This window comes from Dendrobates tinctorius, unplaced genomic scaffold, assembly GCF_039654945.1.
Source record: "Dendrobates tinctorius isolate UK_male_01 unplaced genomic scaffold, ASM3965494v1 ptg000026l, whole genome shotgun sequence".
Classification (NCBI taxonomy): domain Eukaryota; kingdom Metazoa; phylum Chordata; class Amphibia; order Anura; family Dendrobatidae; genus Dendrobates; species Dendrobates tinctorius.
The window spans coordinates 19,773,401-19,795,000 of NW_027361694.1; the positions used below are offsets into that span (position 1 = coordinate 19,773,401).

At 45.3% G+C, this 21,600-nt stretch overlaps 1 protein-coding gene across 3 annotated transcripts in view; it reads left to right on the forward strand.

The window, feature by feature from the left end:
* Positions 1 to 21,600, forward strand: part of UGGT2 (UDP-glucose glycoprotein glucosyltransferase 2) — a 548,948-nt gene that overhangs the window by 76,072 nt on the left and 451,276 nt on the right. For all 3 annotated transcript variants that reach the window (XM_073569568.1, XM_073569567.1, XM_073569569.1), the window contains exons 7-8: positions 15,145 to 15,217; positions 16,788 to 16,888. In XM_073569568.1, the coding sequence (XP_073425669.1) occupies positions 15,145 to 15,217; positions 16,788 to 16,888 (174 nt within the window). The remainder of the gene's footprint in view (positions 1 to 15,144; positions 15,218 to 16,787; positions 16,889 to 21,600) is intronic.

Genomic DNA, 21,600 nt, shown 5'->3' on the forward strand with positions numbered 1-21,600 from the left:
GCCGCTGCGGACGACTGCAGGGACTGCAAGCGGTCATCAACGGACGCCATGTAATTATCGCGCTGCTGCGCGAGCTCCTGCTGGAGTCCCGCCAGCAGAGGGGCGCTCCCTGGATCGGAGGTTTGAATGGTGGATAACAGAGTGTCCATGGACTTCATAAAAGTCATAATCTGGGTCTGGTTCTCCCGCAAAAAGAGTAGTTCCTTTTGGGTTGCTGCCGAGGCACCAGCGGGGTCCATGGCCTGATTATACTGTTATGGGTAGCAAGAGTGGACCCTCTAGGTCACTGTACAGGGATCCCTGGGGCGAGCTGGCCAAGTGGTGCCAACCCCTATACAGGGACCGTTAGGAGCAGGCCCGAAGGAGTCGAATACCGTGACAGCTGGTACCAAGAGGGGCGACTCAGGAACGGAAGAGAAAGACAAGGCAGAGGGTCGGGAGCGACAGGAGTCGGGAGCGACCAGACGGGGCCAAAGTACCGTAAGAAAGGCACACGATAATCAGGCGCCTCAAAGAGGGAGGAGCCGCCTGATATACCCTGTGCAAGAGCTTGATTGGTGCTTGCTCCACAGGGGTGATGCAGAACGGGGGCCTAAGGCGCGTACCTGAAGCAGGAGCAGTATAGGAAGAGGACCCCACGTGCTGAATCCCCCGGGCTGCAGGACGGGAGGCTGAAGGAGTAGCGCGGCGGCTAGAGCGGTAAGCGGGAGAATCGAGGGGGAACCCCGGAAGCAGCAGCGGGACCTGGTGAGATAGGTGACGCCGGCGTGACAACTGCGCTATTTTCCGATACTTGTAACGTCTCCATTTTTCGTGGTCTCAAATTGGGTGAGGGCTTATTTTTTGCGCACTAAGCTGACGTTTTTCTTACCAGTTTGGTGCAGAGACCATCTTTGATCGCCTGTTATTATGTTGCTGCGACCAAAAGAAAGTAATTCCGGCGTCTTTACTTTTTTTTTTTTTTTTTTCTCGCTACGCCGTTTAGCGATCAGGTTAATCTTTTATTGATCTTGCGATTCTGAACGCGGTGATACGAAATGTGTATGTATGTTTGTTTTGTTTTTTTTATTTTGAATGGGGTGAAAGGGGGTGATTTAAACTTTTTTTTTATATTTTTAAAAATCTGTGTTTTTTCTTTTAATTTTGGCATACTTCAATAGTCTCCATGGGAGGCTAGAAGCTGTCATAACCTGATCTGCTCTGCTACATACAGATGATGTTCAGATCGCCTCTATGTAGTAGAATTACTCACTTGCTAGGAGTGCTGACCACTGGGTGGCGCTCAAAGCAAGCCTGCAGTGACAACCATAGATGTCTCCAGGAGACCTCTGGTTGCTATACCTACCCACTGGTGACCCATGATCGCGTGACGGGGGTCACCGATGGACAGATTTCCAGCGCGATGACCATAAGCGTGCATTAAATGCCGCTGTCAGTTTGACAGTGGCATTTAACAGGTTAATAGCCATGGGAAGATCGATTCCACCCGTGGCTATTCAGGGCACATGTCAGCTGTTCAAAACAGCTGACATGTCCTGGGAAAGATATGGGCTCACCGCCGGAGGACACATCAAAGAGTGTCCGATGTGGGCGTACTATTATGCCCAACGTCGGAAAGTGGTTAAAACCCTGAAGACTAGTCCCTTTTAGGAATTCAACAAATCGCAGCATAATCTAAATGAATGTGGTCAGGTTGCTTGCAAATAAAGTTGAAGAGAATTTGGGTGTGACAAAAGCACTTCTGCATGCCTCCGTCCCACCAGCTCTATTCCCTGCCCAACAACCACTTTGCTTGAAGTCACACAACAAAAGAGCTGTCCGTCCAGCTGGAGAAGGCTGCACTAGGTCTGGATTAATCCTGTGGAGACAGAGGCTTGGGAAAGCCTTCCACACACCAAAAACAGTTCAGCTCCCTTTACATATTGATTCAAGCTGCGATTTCTCGGTAATGGAGGAAATGACTGGCTAGCTAGAGGTAAGGAGGTGTATATGGATGGACTTGTCTTTGTAAGAGCTTCATTTGAATGTAAAGTAAAGCAGTTTGGAGAGGGGCGTCAAATCCTGCTGACAAGTTCCCCTAAAATGCTGCAGCTAGATGTTGTTTTTGTTACTATAGCAAAACATTGAAAAGTCTATATAGATATTTATTTTTGGAGGTTTTTTTTTTTTTTTTGGTGATATTTTGAATTTTAGGTGTGTGTGTGTGTGTTTGTGTGTGTGTGTGTGTGTGTGTGTGTGTGTGTGTGTTTTTGTCATTTCCTTTGTTTTCTTTTCTCCTCTTCAAAACTCAGTATGACGTGAGTGGTATCTTTTTAGATAAGTTTGAGTTCAACATCTTGTGTCATGTCAAAAATTGCTATTAACCTGCAGATATAGGGTTAATCTTCAAGTAAGTAGTGTTCTGAAACGTCCTGGCCACCGGGAAGAAATCAATTTTATTCCTCCTGGCAGCCATCAGCTTTCAGTCTTTGAGGCGCGTCCACCATGGTTTCAGTCAATGCTCAGTACAACGTGATCGGTACATGTTACCACGCCCTGGCATTGGCTGACAGACTGCTCTGAAGCCTATCGGTGATGAGTTGTCTGTCAGTCAGTTCCAGGCATGGTTATAGCGCACTGTGTATTGAATGGTGAATGAAGCCGTGCCAGTCGCGCCTATATGACTTAAAGCTGACTTTAGAACTATATTAATCTGCAGGTTATAGCTTTTTCTGACGTGATAGATTCCCTTTAAACCACATAGAACAAAGACAAAGGGGCACCAATTTTCAAACCTTCTCTGGTGATTATATTGAATCAACTTCTTATAGGATACTTCAGGGTGGTGCAATGCTGGGAATATAAGGCCATGTGCACACGTTGCGGATTGTGCTGCAGATTTTTCCGCACAGATTTGGAAAAATCCGCAGGTAAATCTGCAGGTCAAAAGACCTGCGTTTTACCTGCGGTTTGACACCTGGACAATGGATTGGGTGTAAAACTGCTGCGGATTCCGCACAAAGAATTGACATGCTGCAGATTTAAAACCGCAACAAATCTGCGCGGAAAAATCTGCAGCGTGTGCGCTGCGTTTTTCATTTTCCATTGACTATAGTGGTACTGTACACCGCAGCAGTAACTGCTGCTGATCCGCAAGGCCAAAAACGCTGCAGATCCGCAGCAAGTGTCAACAGAAAAGCAGCATTCTCCCAATCTTTAGGTTAAAAGTCCTTTATTGCATACATCATACTTGCTCCTTTACCCCAATTCCTCTGCCACCCTCCGCTGCTCTTCCCTCGTTCAAGGTGCACTCCGTCCGCATCCATTCCCCCTCCAACTGGCTGTCATCTACCGCCCCCCAGAACTAGCCATCTCCACCTTTCTCGACCACTTCACCACCTGGCTACTCCATTTCCTTTCTGCTGACATCCCCACCATCATCATGGGCGACCTCAACATCCCCATTGACACTTCCACCCCGACTGCCTCTAAACTTCTATCGCTCACGGCTTCCCTCGACCTCACTCAATGGTCCTCTGCGGCCACTCACAAAGATGGTCACACGCTGGACCTTATCTTCACCCGTCTCTGTTCCCTCACTAATCTCAATAACTCACCCCTTCCCCTGTCTGACCACAACCTACTGACATTCTCTTCCCTCTCCTCTCCTACTGCGCATCCCCCGCTCCATAATCTTGCTTACCCTTGCAGGAATCTCAAACACCTCAATTTACAATCACTCTCTGAATCCCTTCTCCCTCTTACAGACATAGCTTCCCTTCATGACACAGATGCTGCTGCCACTTTTTATAACACCACAATAACAGCAACACTTGATTCGGCCGCCCCCATCATGCAGAGCAAAACTCGAACAATCAGCAGGCAGCCCTGGCTGACCAGCCTGACCAAAGAACTGTGACGGGTTTCCAGGGCCGCTGAGCGGAGATGGAAGAGAACCCATTCTACTGAGCACTTCAATGCATACAAGCAGTCCCTTGCCAGCTTTAAGTCCACGCTCTCTGCCGCAAAACAAACTTACTTCGCATCTCTCATATCCTCCCAGTCTCATAACCCTAAACAGCTCTTCAACACTTTCAATTCTCTACTCCGTCCCACAGCACCTCCTCCCTCTCCTCTCATCTCTGCTGAAGACTTTGCCTCCTTCTTTAAGCAGAAGATCGACACGATCAGACAAAATTTTGGCCCGCAGCCCCCAATGCCCCTCTTAGCCGCTCAGCCCTGTTCTGCAAAAGCCAGCTTCTCCACCATGACAGAAGATAAGCTCTCCACCCTTCTGTCAAGATCACACCTCACCACTTGTGCCCTCGACCCACTCCCATCCCACCTCATCCCTAACTTGGCCACAGTCCTCATCCCATCTCTAACACACCTTTTCAACCTTTCACTTACAAATGGTGTCCTTCCCTCATCCTTCAAACATGCCTCAATCACACCCATCCTCAAAAAGCCCTCCCTTGACCCATCCTCTGTGCCTAACTATCGCCCAATATCTCTTCTCCCTTATGCCTCAAAACTACTGGAACAGCATGTATATCTTGAACTGTCCTCCAAAGACGGTTACAATCTGGCTTCTGACCGCATCACTCAACTGAAACTGCCCTAACTAAAGTCACTAATGACTTACTAACCGCTAAGAGCAAGCGACACTACTGTCCTCCTTCTCCTGGACCTGTCCTCTGCCTTCGACACCGTAGACCATTCCCTCCTGCTACAGATTCTCTCATCTCTTGGCATCACGGACTTGGCCCTATCCTGAATCTCATCATACCGAACGGACCGAACATTCACTGTCTCCCTCTCACACACCACCTCCTCCCCTGTCTGTCGGTGTTCCCCAAGGCTCTGTCCTAGGACCCCTACTATTCTCCATCTATACCTTCGGCTTGGGACGGCTCATAGAATCCCACGGTTTGCAGTATCACCTCTACGCCGATGACACGCAGATCTACCTATCTGGACCCGATCTCGCCTCCTTACTGACTGAAATCCCACAATGTCTGTCTGCTATCTCAGCCTTCTTCTCTGCTCGCTTTCTCAAACTGAACATGGACAAAACAGAATTTATCATCTTTCCTCAATCTCACTCTACCCCTCCACCAGACCTATCCATCAATGTCAACGGCTGCTCTTTCCCCAGTCCCGCACGCTCGGTGCCTTGGGATGATCGTCGACTCTGCGCTCTTTCAAACCACATATCCAAGCCCTCGCCTCCTCCTGCCGCCTCAAACTCAAAAATATTTCCCGGATCCGCTCATTCCTCAACCACGAAACGACAAAAACACTAGTGCACGCTCTTATCTCCCGCCTCGACTACTGCAAGCTCCTACTCTCTGGCCTCCCCTCAACACTTTGCTGCCCGACTAATCCACCTGTCTCCCCGCTACTCCCCAGCCTCCCCCCTATGCCAGGCCCTTCACTGGCTTCCTATCGCCCAGAGGATCCAATTCAAAACCCTAACCATGACATACAAAGCCATCCACAACCTGTCTCCTCCATACATCTGTGACATGGTCTCAAGGTACCTACCCGCACGCAACCTCAAGATCTCCTTCTCTACTCCCCCCTTATCTCTTCTTCCCACAACCGCATACAAGACTTCTCCCGTGCTTCCCCCATACTCTGGAACTCCCTGCCGCAACACATCAGACTCTCACCATCAACGGAAACCTTTAAGAAGAACCTGAAGACCCACCTGTTCCGGCAAGCCTACAGACTGCAATGATCCTCGGTCTACTGAACCACCGCACGACCTGCTCTACCCCCTTCTACTGTATCCTCACCCATCCCTGTAGACTGTGAGCCCTCGCGGGAGGGTCCCCTCTCCTTATGTACTTGTGCGTCCCTTGTCTTACACTTGTTTATTATTCTTGTATATATTACACTTGTCTATAATTCCCCTTTTGACATGTAAAGCGCCATGGAATAAATGGCCCTATATAAATGCATAATAATAATCTGGACATTGTTCTAGCAGCGTTCAGGTTAAACAAGGGAGTTAGGTGAGGGGAGGAATATGGACTACGGCTGTTTCGCGTCTGACGCTTCTACGGTTTCATTTATGGAATGATGACTCCCTCCAGCACCACTTGAATATCTCATTATACACATCATGGCATTATTTATAGTTAAAAAACAAAACAAAAAAACAAACTTCATAGAACACAGATCATGGTTTCCAGAGAATAAATGGAAACTGCCATGGCTATAAGCTCTAATTAGTGAGGTTTTGTTGTATATGAATATTGTCTGTACGTATGGCTCTCGAGACCGTGTCTATAACATTTCAGCTCGCTTTCGTGTTTCAGAAGCTCTTGCCCTGCCTATGTATTTTTGTGTTTTTGTTCTGGGAGCTTCAGTGACCTTTTATGTACAAGCAATTTTCAGTTACAGTTTTTGCCTAATAATGTGGTGTGTCCAAAAGTCTTATAGACCAAAACCAAAGATTGCAGTAAATCAGATGTAAATTACTTTCTGCCTCGCAAAGCACTGGATCAAATCAAAATGCTCATGTTTTGTCTAGTAGAAGCGAGCAGTCAGCCCTTTGGAAAGGACACGGAAGGACACTGAATTCTTGACACATTAGGCTTCACTGTTACTGTAATTATATTCACTGTGCCTTGTTCTGACAAGTTCCTCAACTCTTATGTATAGACGATTCTTCCCAGATGCTAACCTCCTGCTACATGATATTTTCTACGTAATCGTGTGCATTCGCTCGTCTTTAGTATTCATTTTCTGCCATGATTCTTTGCAGCACTGCCCTTTTTAGATTGTAGGCGTTTTTGTGCTTTGCTCCCCCCTGGTGAAACTTTAAAACTTTTAATAAGATGTTTTGTTAGCACCGCTGAAAGTCTTTTCTTGTTAAAAAGTACCGTATCTCTAAGGTTATCGCATTTATATCTTGTTTATGCTATGCACATTCCTTTGTAGAAAATAATCACTAAATTCATTGCTGTGACAGGGCTTTCTGGGATTTTAGGAAATCTATGGAAGAGTGGGTAATGTTCTAAAATTAAGAAATAACTATTAGAAACTCACCTGGTTTTTGCTGCTTAACCCCTTCATGACCCAGCCTATTTTGACCTTAATGACCTGGCTATTTTTTGCATTTCTGACCAGTGTCCCTTTATGAGGTAATAACTCAGGAACGCTTCAACGCATCGTAGCGATTCTGAGATTGTTTTTTTTCGTGACATATTAGGCTTCATGATAGTGGTAAATTGAGGTCGATAATTTTTGCGTTTATTTTTGAAAAAAATGGAAATTTGGCGAAAATTTCACAATTTTCAAATTTTGAATTTTTATTCTGTTAAACCAGAGTTATGTGACACAAAATAGTTAATAAATAACATTTCCCACATGTCTACTTTACATCGCACAATTTTGGAAACAAATTTTTTTTTTTTTGTTAGGAAGTTATAAGGGTTAAAAGTTGACCAGTGATTTTCTCATTTTTACAACAAAATTTACAAAACCATTTTTTTAGGGACCACCTCACATTTGAAGTCACTTTCAGGGGTCTATATGGCAGAAAATACCCAAGTGACACCATTCTAAAAACTGCACCCCTCAAGCTACTCAAAACTACATTCAAGAAGATTATTAACCCTCCAGGTACTTCACAGGGACTAAAGCAACATGGAAGGAAAAAATGGACATTTTAATTTTTCCAACAAAAAAATTTTCTTTTAGCATCATTTTTTTCCTTTTCACATGGGTAATGGGATAAAATGGATCCTAAAATTTGTTGGGCAATTTCTTCTGAGTACACTGATACCTTATATGTGGTCATAAACCACTGTTTGGGCACACGGCAGGGCTCAGAAGGGAAGGAGCGCCATTTGACTTTTTGAATGGAAAATATGCTGGAATTTTTAGCGCTTGCCATGTCGCGTTTGGAAAGTCCCTGTGTGCCTAAACATTGGAGCTCCCCCGCAAGTGACCCCATTTTGGAAACTAGAACCCCGAAGGAACTTAACTAGATGTGTGGTGAGCACTTTGAACCCCCAAGTGCTTCACAGAAGATTATAACGCAGAGCAGAGAAAACAAAAAAAATATATTTTTTTTTCCTCAAAAATGATTTTTTAGCCCGCTATTTTTTATTTTCACAAGGCTAACAGGAGAAATTAGACCCCAAAAGTTGTTGTCCAGTTTGTCTTGAGTATGCTGGTACCCCATATGTGGGGGTAAACCACTGTTTGGGCGCACGGCAGGGCTCAGAAGGGAAGGAGCGCCATTTGGCTTTTTGAATGAAAAATTAGCTCCAATCGTTAGCGGACACCATGTCGTGTTTGGAGAGCCCCTGTGTGCCTAAACTTTGGAGCTCCCCCACAAATGCCCCCATTTTGGAAACTAGACCCCCCAAGGAATTTATCTAGATGCATAGTGAGCACTTTGAACCCTCAGGTGCTTCACAGAAGTTTATAACGCAGAGCCGTGAAAATAAAAATATTGTTCCTCAAAAAAATGATTTTTTTTAGCCCACTAATTTTTATTTCCACAATGGTAACAGGAGAAATTGGACTTCTAAAGTTGTTGTCCAGTTTGTCCGGAGTACGCTGGTACCCCATATGTGGGGGGGAACCACTGTTGGGCACACGTCGGGGCTCGGAAGGGAAGTAGTGACGTTTTAAAATGCCGACTTCATGGAATGGTCTGCCGGCGTCATGTTACGTTTGCAGAGCCCCTGATATGCCTAAACAGTAGAAACCCCCCACAAGTGACCCCATTTTGGAAACTAGACCCCACCCCCCCAAGGAACTTATCTAGATGCCTGGTGAGCACTTCGAACCCCCAAGTGCTTCACAGAAGTTTATAACGCAGAGCCATGAAAATAAAAAATCATTTTTTTTCTGCAAAAAATTATTTTGGCCCCCAATTTTTTATTTTCCCAAGGGCAACAGGAGAAATTAGACCCCAAAAGTTGTTGTGCAATTTTTCCTGAGTACACTGATACCCCATATGTGGGGGTAAACCACTGTTTGGGCACACGTCGGGGCTCGGAATGGAGGGAGCATTGTTTGACTTTTTGAACGCAAAATTGGCTGGAATAAATGGTGGCGCCATGTCGCGTTTGGAGACCCCCTGATGTGCCTAAACAGTGGAAACCCCTCAATTCTAATCCCAACCCTAACCCTAATCCCAACTCCAACCCACCCCTAACCCTAATCTTAACCCTAATTCCAGCCCTAACCCTAATGGAAAAATAAAAATATTTTCTTTCTTTTATTATATGTCCCTACCTATGGGGGTGATAAAGGGGGGGTTTATGTACTTTTTTTTTTTTTTTTTTATTTTGAGGAGGGGACCTGATGACTACGGCGTCCGATCGCTGCCGTCAGTCGGTGGCGGCAGCCGATCGGCGCAATCAGTCGGTGGGTGAGGGGTCTGATTGCTGTCTCCAACCATGGCCGATGCTATTGCAGCATCGGCCATGGACCGATTTAAATTTGGTGAAATATTACAATTAGTGAAATATTACAATCGTACTGCGCATGCGCCCGCCATTTTCAAAGATGACGGCGCCCATGCAAGAGGGACGGTGGGACACCGGGAGCGGGACGTTACAAGTACCAGGGAGGGTGATGGGGGGGGGGGGGGGGGGATCGGACTGCGGGGGGGGATCAGAGGGGAGGAGGGGGCAGATCGTGACAGCAGCAGCCCATCGCTGCTGACAGTCCGTGGCGGGGGCCGATCGCCCCCGCCAGCCGGTGTGGGGGGGGTTAAATTAGTGTCTCCAGCCATGTCCGATGCTACTGCAGCATCGGCCATGGCTGGATTGTAATATTTCATCAAATTTCATTGATGAAATATTACTATCACTCTGGCTGTTTCACTTTCAACAGCCAATCAGAGCGATCGTAGCCACGTGAGGGCTAAGCCATCTCCCCTGTGGTGAAGCATAAAGGGTCCTTTGTGTGCCGGTCAGGTGACCTTTCATTGACCCCAGTCACCCAACCCGCAGGAGCGCTATTTATAGCATGACGCCTACGGGGGCGTCATGGGTCGTTTGGGCACGACTTTTCATGACGCCTACGTAAGAGTCATGGGTCATGGGTCGGGAAGGGGTTAATCTGAGAGCAATCACCTAAATTAACAATCCATACATAAAGGTCAGTATTCATGATGTATCAAAAACACCAAAGTGAGAAACAATGCAAGCCCTTAAAATCATTATTCAAATCTTTAACAACATATACAAACGAGACAATCTAAAAAACATATACTGTATATACACTTTGTGGTGTAGTGACCACTGTGTCTGCTAGGGGGCGCTGTGTGGGTGGTCCAGGACAGGCGTATAAGCATTTCCAGTGTCCTGATAGGAGTAGGATGCTGATTGATCGTAATGTATCTTAAGGTGGGTGGCCTTGAGATGAAGACTTGTGTATGTGTTGATCAGCAGTGATACTGCTGAGGTTCCGTGTCAATGTCTTAGGCTGTGTGCACACGCTGCAGATTTTGCTGCGGTTCCACAGCGGTTTTGGCTGCTGCGGTTCCACAGCGGTTTTGGCTGCTGCGGTTCCGCAGTACCATGATTCCCTATGGGAATCAAAAACCGCAGTGCAGACGGTGCAGAATTTTCCGCGCTGATTATCTGCGGTTTTCAATCCGCAGAAAGAATTGACATGTCAATTTTTTCTGCGGATTCTGCTGCGGTTTGCCATCTCCTCCATTGAGGAGATGAAAAACCGCAGAGCAATCCGCAGGTATTTTGACCTGCGGTTTTTACAAAATCCGCGCGGATGAATCCGCAGCGTGTGCACACAGCCTAAGGGAAGTCTTCAGGTAGCTGGAGAGACGGGCTGAACCAGCTACCTACAAACCACCCACCCAGGGGTGTGTTTAAAAACGCCTATAGTAAAGACTATGTGAGTGTGAATGAGTGAAGGACCTGTGATGAGGTCATAGCCATGTGACCCGGTGGGCGTGGCTACAGACCATATAAGGTGGCCAGGGTAGGTCACGTGAGTGAATGCTTGGAACCGGTTGGTCCATTGTGGAGATGGGGCTTCCTGCCTGACAGCACGTGAATGCTTTGAGTAATGGCTGCAAGCGTCTGAGAGTTCCCTGGAGGGAATGAACGTCTGTGCTGAGAAGCAGCCATGAGGTAAACACGGAAAGGGGATATAACTCTGAGGCTAGAGAGCCTGTGTGCTGGACATTGCACAACCTGTGTGATCACAGGATAAGCAGAGTGAAGCTCTGTCATGGACGCTATGCTGTTTGTATGAACTTTATGTTGCTGTTCCTGGTTTATGATGCCTGAATAAACCGCATTGACTTTTACGGAGTTATGTTAAGAAACCTGTGCCAGATGTGATTTATTGGCTGCCAAGCGAGTGTCCCCTAACTGAATGACAGCGCTACCTTACAACGTGTATAAGCAGAGTTTTTCAGCATATTTTATTTTTGTGCTTGAAACGCCCCTCTTGGCTTATACACGAGTAATTGTGATAGACTGCGTCGTTGGGGGAGCAGCTTGTCACAGGAGGCAGGAGCCTGCGGCTGTAACTCTGCCTGCGGCTAAAGAGAAATTAAAATTCACTGCACTGGCAGTGAATATTCATTTTTCTTTTAGCGCGCACAGTAAGTCGCAGCCGCCAGCTTCCTGAGCTGCCAGGTTATCACGGGTTCACACTTTTTAAGGTAATGAATAGAAACCTCTCTCCACTTCCATAGGCGTGGAGAGAGGTGAACATTAATTCCCTTAATGAGCGGTGACACGTGATCGCTTGACGACAGCAGCAGCTGCTGGCACCGAAACAAGATGCTGAGAAGGCGCGCAGAAAAGGTAAGTAGGATGTGTCAATATATACCCGGCTTATACTCGAGTCAATATGTTTTTCATGACACAATTAGGTGCCTCGGCTTATACACAAGTGTATACGATAAATGAATGAGACACCACAAGTAATGAAAAAACGGGGGATATCAGCAGGAAAAGAGTAACCTGTAGTAGGTACCTTGCTGAATAGTAAATAAGGAGGAGAATATATTCAGATATGGATAACCATGAAAAAAACTTGTTATAATGTATAGAAAAATAGTATAAGTTGTAAGGTAATCAATATTATGACTAAGTAGACCTCCTACATAACATACCAATTACTATTAAGAACAAATCACAATTAACATACGGTAATGGGTACCCAGATAACTTCAGTGCTGTCGCAAGTTAATAGCAGAGTCCCAGCGCTCCCGACGCGCGTTTCGCAAAAAATGCTTCGTCCAGGGATGGTGGGTTGTTGGATAACAGCCTATTTAAGATGGAATTGGCCATTGGGATCACATAATCCCTCACTCAGCACCTGTGTAGGGACATGCATATCCAGTGTCTTACATGATGTAACATACGTTATTTTTCTACTTACTATAACGAGGTTTTGTCATGGTTATTATCCATGTATAAATATATTCCCCTCCTTATTTACTATTTTAACCTTTTCGTGCTGCTGATCCCCATTTTTTCATTACCTGTGGTGTAACATTCATTTGTTTTTTAGATTGTCTTGTTTGTTAATAAAGATTTGAATAATGATTTTTAAAGGGCTTGCATCGTTTTTCATTGGTGTTTCTAATCTGAGAGCAGTATAAGGCTAGTTTCACACTAGCGTTTATGAGCCTCACCTGATAAGCAGCTCACGGTCAATAGACAATATAGGTAGAAACAGTGGTGTGGGTGGGATTAGCTTTCTGGTAACTACAAGCGACATCTAATCTCGGAATGTGTCACAATAACTGCACCCTGTAAACTAATTGATAAATTGCTAGAATCTAGGTCTCTGCTTTTATATTAGGCTAGTTTCACACTAGCGTTTATGAGCGCAGCACCGGCCTGCGCACGGCCGCCGCTAAGCCCCGCCCCCTGCCGCGCCCCCTGCCGGTAGCTCCGCCCACCGGCACATGACGCTGCATGCGCCCTGCATCCCCTATCTTTATCACAGGGGGCGCAGGCCGTGCGCAGTATGCGTTTGGCGGCGCATGCGTCCTTTTGACGGTGCGCCGACCTGCGCCAAACGCAACCTGCTGCAGTTTGGTTGCGTCGGCGCACCGTCAAAAAGGCGCATGCGCCGCCAAACACATACTGCTCACGGCCTGCGCCCCCTGTGATAAAGATAGGGGATGCAGGGCGCATGCAGCGTCATGTGCCGGTGGGCGGAGCTACCGGCAGGGGGCGCGGCAGGGGCGGGGCTTAGCGGCGGCCGTGCGCAGGCCGGCGCTGCGCTCATAAACGCTAGTGTGAAACTAGCCTAATATAAAAGCAGAGACCTAGATTCTAGCAATTTATCAATTAGTTTACAGGGTGCAGTTATTGTGACACATTCCGAGATTAGATGTCACTTGTAGTTACCAGAAAGCTAATCCCACCCACACCACTGTTTCTACCTATATTGTCTATTGACCGTGAGCTGCTTATCAGGTGAGGGGGCAGGCTTGGACCACTTCATACACTGGGTTGCTAGTCTGGCAGAGTTATCCTCTTGCTGATAAAACGATGTTTGTATAGAAACAGCACACAGCCTAATAAGTGACACATTTATGAAATCAGTGTCTCAGCCCCTACCTCATGACTTTCTCAGATTAAATGGCAAAAACTTGCTGATTCCCATTAATTACTAGTTGAATTTCTCACTGCTCAATCACGGTCACTCCTGTTGTCCCTGCCAACATAGTCGGAAAGGCCCATAGGGGTAAAGGCGAATTCCCCAGTAGGCCTTTGTGCAGAAGTGGGCTCTCATTCTTCTCCTTGAGTAATATTTGGCATTGTTTACTGAGATGACATAAAGGAACAATAGAAGAACATCCAATACCCTCTTCCTTCAGTCCAACATCACCGCATGGACTACTTTCTCATGAGTTATCTTGCAGCCTATTGTTGCTTGTTGCCTATAAGGGTTATCTAGCACGGATAAGGATGGACTCTCTTGTATCGTGGCGACCATAAATAGTGTATGGAGATGAAACATGACTTTGTAGTGGCAGTTCCTGGGTGCTCCAGTTCAGCTTCCATTGAAGTGAATGTGAACGGAGCTGCAGAACACCAGAACGGCCACTACTCTGGTGTACCAGCTCCATGCACTGTTTACTTTGATTAAAATTGCTGTTTAACTTCAAAACATGTGAAGCTACTTTGACACTGTAGCAGTTATGATAAAACTGCAAATGTAGCCATCTTTCTATTCACATTTACAGAGAATGTCAAGTTGGAGATTGCAGGAGGATCAGGCAATATTTGCATGTAACTGTAGAGTGGGCCCCCAGTATATATGGTACTAGTTGGCCTTTGGCATCTCAATCCAATGCTGCCCGTCAGTACTGAAAGTACTAATGTCTCATACATAGATTCACATGTCCAGTAGAGCTTAGTCTTGGTCAAGTGTTGTATAAGCAAACCTCACTGCTGGGTCCAATGACTGACTGCAGAGCTCATATGAATGATGTAAAGACCTTTTCTGTGACCTGCAAGGACCTCCTGAGCGGCTCGGGATTCAGCTAGTAAGAAATGCTTATTTCTAAATTTTAGGAATTGTCTACTCTTGGGTAGACTCAGACTTTAAGTATTCATAATGTCCTGTAGTAAAAATCTGTTGATACTTGATTTTTGATTTGCAACCTTGTATATTGTAAAGTAATATAGTGTGGGATAGTCTGGTCATAGCATTTATTAGTGTTGGGGTACAGCTCTCGCCTTTCCTCAGAAGTCCCATAGGCTACGATTGAAGTGGTGTTTAACATATGTGACAATCGCTCCATCTGTTCTCAGGTCGGAGGGGTTCCTGAGGTCAGACCCCCAGCGATCGGATTATCTTGAATCGCAATGTTGTGAATTCCCGTTTAATGACACCACTCTACATCATTTGTTGCTGGTAGAGGATCTGCCCCTTTCCTTTGTACATTGTAAAATGTTTGTGCAGACTTACTGTCGTATGTGAAAGCCCAATCCACATGTGTTGTACTGTAACTTTCTGTGAGTTTGCAGTTTGGAATCTATCCTGTAAATCCTGCTATGGTCTTGTCATACCCAGATGATTCAGTATATATTTAATTTCTTGGAGCCAGTAAATGTCTTCTACCGCTATAGGAATCACAACGTCTAGTAGCTACTGACTGACATGATGTTTTCTGATTTGTAAATGCAGCCACCAATTCTTCTGAGAAGTCATATGATGGAATCGCGGAAGATGTTCAAGGATTTTACTTTGACAAACTGATGTAAGTTTACAAACTGCCACTTCCGGTTTATCTGTGCGCGCTCTCTGGAGTATTGTAGAGCGGTATGCTTGTGATTGACCGGTGTGAGCGGATTTTCTCTCTTACCTATATTCGTTAAAATAGTGCTATAGAAATCAGAATATGTACATGTTACATTTGACAGACACTTGTCAGTCTTACTGCGTAATCTATGAAGCTAAAGCTGAGCTCTGAAGTGATGTCTCTTTACTATCAGACAGACTGAATAGTTTGTGTAAGGGGGTTTTTCAGACTGCAAAGAAAAGTCTACAGTTACTGTGTGATTGCCGGCTGCCAAACCGGGACTGTGTGCAATGCATGAATTGTCATGATCCCCTGTGTTTGAAGTTGTGTGACCACATGTATGCGATTTGTGCACTTGCTGTCATGTGTCGACTAGAGTCTCAACCGCTACTTGCAATAGAGCATTGAGAGAAGCCGAAGAGTCTAGTCTGCACAGGATCACACACGCACGCGCACACACACACACACAGCTATTGGCAGTCTGCGATTCCTTAGATTGACTGCAGACATTTAGTTTAGACATTTAGCCCAGATAACCATTTATGCAGATCAGGTACTGTGTTCTTCAATACAAAAATGGAGTCCAGTGTTTTATAACATAATTATTAGAATGCTTCTACATAAGAGGTGAAGAGGTGTAAAGAAAACCCTGCATACTTACAGGACATTACTGAACTTGTGTGGCTATGCCCCTTTGTCAAATTCATCAAATTGTTTACTACACCAAAAATGCTACTCCAGTCTGTGACTGGAGTAACCTTTTTGGCACCACGTATGGAGGCGCCCACCACTTACTAAAGGCCCTGAGGAGCACTTCTTAATGAATTCGGCATCATGTACTCTATCAAGAAGGGCATAGCGCGAGTTTGCGACATGCCAGTCTTAATGAATCAGCCCCTATGAGTCTAAATAGCCCAGTGCCGAGTGTGAAATTTGCAAGGTTACTAATTTTTTTTTTAATAAAGATTTTGATCTGAAAAATACACATTAACCACTTTTTTTAAAGAATACAATTAATACAAAAACCTTATTAAACAATAGATTATTTTCTTAGGACTCTATACTTTTAAGTCTTCAAGGTCTAAATTATAACCCAGAAAAATAACAAACATTCTTTACATTCTGTTAATTTACTGTATCGCTCTAAGATATAAGAATGGTAAACTGCACTGATTCCCTAAGCCTGGGGTTCTAGTCTTCCATATTGTTTAAAAGCATCGCACAGCGAATTCACATGCTGCAGATTCTCTTGCAGAAATTTCCGATTCATCTGAACAATTGCATATAAATGAATGGTACTGATTTTACGTCTCAGAAGTATTTGCAGCAAAGTCTGCAGTTTGTGAATACACCATTAATGAGACTTGGAAATTAAGAAGCTGAGTTTTCATTACAGCCCAATGTTTCTAGTGACAATAATTCTTATACATTTTGGGGTTGTTGTCAAACTGACAGTGTGGTCTAATGATCCAATCAGTGTGGTAACTTGTGTTTCAAAGCCTTTTGTTTTTTTGTTTTGTTTTTCAAGACAAATGTACCCTGATCTCAAAGACAATTTGGTTGAATTCCGAAAACATCTAATAGAAAGCACTAATGAGATGGAGCCGCTGAAAGTCTGGGAGTTGCAAGGTAAGTTCTGTGTCTTCATCTACAGATTGCTGGCACTGTAAGTGTGTAGAGAAAATGGAGATAGGAAGTATTGAAACAAGGCTCTGAGAACTCTTAGCTTTACTTCTTGTTTTTGTCAAAATGTTAATGTATGTGCCACTGTACGGGCGTATATTGGCCAAAAGGCCCGAGATCACTCAAGGTGCTAATCTTGCAAAATGCAGAACTCCCAAGAGGATCACAGCAATACTGGAGTTTCTTGGTATATTAGTGCAGTTTTTTGTTACATCTTTATATCCTTAATGGGTTTTCCCCAAAATATAATAGTGGCGACGTATCCACAGAATAGGTCCTGAAGATCAGATCGGTTACTGTTTGACACCTGGCAAACCCCACACACACATTATTAACTCCAGAGCAGCCGGACACAAACGCTGAACAGCACGGCTCTATAAATGTGTAGCAGCTGGGTGCCACAATTCATCTCCTATAGAAGAGAAAAGAAGCCTGCAGTTCTCTGCAGCAACATTTTCACAGAACTGACTGACTTGCTTGGAAAAAAAAAAATATATAAAGATGTGAATAAATCATTTTCATACTGAGAAACTCCAATGTTGTAATTCTGTTCTTTCAAAAAAGAAAAAAAAGAAACTAAACTGCAGGCATAGAGTTAATCTGCAGGTTAAAGGGAATCTGTCATCAGGTTTTTGCAATGAAATCTGAGGGAAGCACGAGGTAGGGCTGAGCTACTGACTTCAGTAATGGGTCACTTATCGGACTGTGTGCTGTTGCAATACAATGAGTGTTTTATCATCAGGAGATTATCACTGCTGGACTATGTGCCCACATGCATACTGGTCCACCCACACCCCCAGCACTGATATCAGCTTACTGTCAACAGATACGAGTAAGTGCTCATTACTTGAGTTTGCCTGTGACATATTAGAGTCCCTGCGGCCGCATGTTTTTCAGCTGTTGGGTAGGTGCACATGGTCAGTAAATGCTGCTGGTTGGATGCTGCGTACTTGCGCAACCTCCTTCCCACAGCGTCCAGCTGTTGCAGCATAGTGAATGGAATTTCAAGAAAGCCCATGCCCATAATGTGTCCAGAGACGGCCGCAACTCACCTGTGAAGATGGACATGCAGCGCGCCTTTCCAGACCGCAGCACGTCTATTAATCTTGTGGAGATGCGAGCCTCCGCAAGACAAATTTCACCTGCACAATGTGCTAAACGCGGTGATTTCCACATGGTTCAGTGATCACATGTGGATTCACCGGTGTTCAATAGCCTGCAGCGTCGGACGCAGAGCACATGCTGAATTACTGAACGTCTGCACATACCCTTAGGCCTCTTTCACACTTCAGTCTTTTGACGTCCGTTGCAAACTGTCAGTGTGAAAAACGGATCCGTTTCCGCTATGTAAACGGATGCATCGGATCTGTTTTGTGGACTGATCTGCCAGTGTATGAAAATTAAAGGAACAGAACTCTGGAGAGAGAGATTTTGCTGCAGATTTCACTCATGCTAATGAATGGAAAACACGCATGCAAAAAAAACATAAAAAATGAGTGTGTTTTATGCAAAGTTTTTCCTGCCAATTCATCAGTATTTGCAGTAGATTTTTCTTACAGGGCTACACAGGCACTACAGATCTGCTCCTATTCGCTTACTGTCTGTTGCAACTCCTTACATTACATGTAGCTGATCAGTATGGCTATGGGTACCATGTGTTGGACCCCTACCAACTTCATAAGTTCTGTTTAACCCCTTCCCGACCTTTGACGCCACGTAGGCGTCATGAAAGTATGTGCCAATCCGACCCATGACGCCTTTGTGGCGTCATGAATTCATAACCCCCCTGCGGGTCGGGTGACCGGGGTCACTGAAAGGTCACCTGACCCGCACACACGACCCTTTCTACTTCACCCCAGGGGGGGTGGCTTAGCCCCCACGTGGCTTCGATAGCTCTGATTGGCTGTTAAAAGTGAAATAGCCAATCAGAGCGATTGTAATAGTTCACCAATGAAATTTGGTTAAATATTACAATCCAGCCATGGCTGGTGCTGCAATAGCATCTGCCATGGCTGGAGACACCGAACAGACCCCCCCCCCCCACACCCACGCCTTCCGATTCCCCCACCGTTACCTCCTATGTCCCTCTGGCCATCCCGGTGTCCCACTGCCCCGGATCATGGGCGCCGCCATCTTGGAAAATGGCGGGCGCAAGCGAAGTGCGCCTGCTGGAATGTGCCGGCTGCAGATTCATTCATTTATTTTGATCACTGATAAACTCTCACAGTGATCAAAATAAAAAAAAGTAAATACCCCCTCCTTTATCACCCCCATAGGTAGGGACAAGTGATAAAATAGAGAAAATATTTTTATTTTTCCATTGGGATTGGAATTGGGGTTAGTGAAAATGACTGTCCACCAACGTTCACCATCCAAGCTGATGGAACTGGAGAGGATCTGCAAGGAAGAATGGCAAAGGATCCCTAAATCCAGGTGTGAAAACCTTGTTGCATCATTCCCAAGAAGACTCATGGCTGTACTAGCTCAAAAGGGTGCTTCTTCTCACTACTGAGCAAAGGGTCTGAATACTTATGACCATGTGATATTTCCGTTATTTCTTTCTTAATAAATTTGCAAAAGGTTTCCACATTTGTTTTTTGGTTTGTTTTTTTTTGTTTTTTTTTGTCAAGATGGGTCACAGAGTGTACATTAATAGAAAAAATGAACTTTTTTCAGTTTACCAAATGACTGCAATGAAACAGAGTGAAAAAATTTAAACGGATCTGAAAACATAATGTACCCACTGTATAGTGCAGAGGTCTCAAACACTTGGGCCGCATGTGGCCCCTGTGTCAGGCATCTGCGGCCCGCGGTGCACCACATGTCTCACTCCCTGAGGCAGGTGGAAGGCGCGCATTCAGGAGCGCGCGATGGCTTTTCTGTGTGCACAAGACCTGGGATGAGGTCACAGGAGGGGGAGGAGTCAGCGGGCACATGATCAGGGGCCTCAGTGTATGCAGGACGCTGCTGTCTGTGCTGGTTGTCATGATATTGGATGAGGGTAATTTTGTGGGGTCAGGAGGGGTTTACAGGGTGGATGTAGCAGAGCCGTATGTGTATGAAGTGTATGGAGCGGAGCTGTGTGTGTATGAGCTACAATAATTTTGTACTGTATTAAGTTTGAATGGAATGCGGCCCGCCAGCTTAAATTTTTTTTGTGTGGTCCATTTACAAGTTTGAGACCCCTGGTATAGTGTCTGTACATACTTGATTTTTAGTTCATGTATGATGCTGAAATTGTAAAGAATAAGAGAATCGACCTGGCTTTTTAAGGCTGTGTGCCCACGTTGCTTTTTTTAAGCGTTTCCACTGCGCTTTATGGCTGTGTGCACACGTTGCGATTTTTAAGTGTTTTTGCAGCGATTTTCGCTGCGAAAATGCGGCAAAAACGCTTAAACACATACAGAACGCACTCCATGCATTACTATGGCATTCCGCACATGCCGCGGTAACGCTTATGAAAAGCATCCCATGTAATCATAATTGAATCCGCACATGTTGTGCTAATGGTGCGTTTTTTTCCGCTGCGGAAACGCTTAGCAGAGAAAAACGCAGCATGTTCATTAATTTTGCGGAAACGCGTGCGTTTCCGCATACATACAATTGTATTGCAAAAACGCTTAAGAAAACGCATGCTAAAAAGCTTAACAAAAGCGTCAAAAACGCTTAAAAAAACGCTTCATAAAACGCATGCGTTTTCCCGGGAAGAGGGTGTGCGTTTCCACCCAGGAATGTTCTGCTTCAAAAAAGCAATGTGGGCACATAGCCTAAAGGTTTATTCAGCAACTATTCAAGTTATCCCCAGGATCGGGGATAGCTTGCTGATAAATGGAGATCCAACTGCTGAACTTCACAGAGATAATGACACCAGAGCTTTGCAATCTCGTCCTAAATGGAGCAGAGTTGCATGCTTGGCCTCTGCTCTCTTCATTCTCTGTAGAGCTGCTGATTGCTACACTCTACTGTTTCCATAGACAATGAATAGAGCAGAAGTCAAGCATTCGCCCCTCCAGAGTCGGATCTCAAGATTTCTGGCGGTCATAGTGGTCAGTTATCGGGATCGGGCATAACTTGACTTTTTTGGGGAATTGCCCTTTAACCCCTTAACGACCGCCGATATGCCTTTTAACGGCGGTAATTAAGGGTACTTAAACCACAGCGCCGTTAATTCACGGCGCTGTGGAGTAAGTAAATAGCACCCTGTTGTGAGTTCATTCTCGGGTTCCCCTTCTGAACTCCCTCTGGTGGTGTCTGGAGGTGGTGCGGCTGGTTTGATCAGTGGAGATCTGCCTCCTGAGGATGGGGATGATGATTGGATCTCGGGATTCTCAGATTGGATTTAAGACAGCTGACGCCCTGTTCAGTTGCTGGTGATTCCTTCTGGCTTGTCAGCTCTTGGTTTTCAGCTCTGTTCCAGTCATGTAAAGCCAAGTGTTTCTGCTAATGTTCACACTTGATTTTGTTGGTCTATTCCGTTTTTTGTGTGGTCTGCCAGCCCCGGCTGAGGGCTGTGCTGAATTTCCACTCTTATTTATCAGTATTTTGCCAATTGGCTTTTTGTCCCATACTAGTTCGTTCTCTTTTTGCTCTGTCTCAGAATATTCTGGAGTGCTGATATAGTGGGAGAAGTCTAGTGACTTCAGGGTTAATTTTGCAAT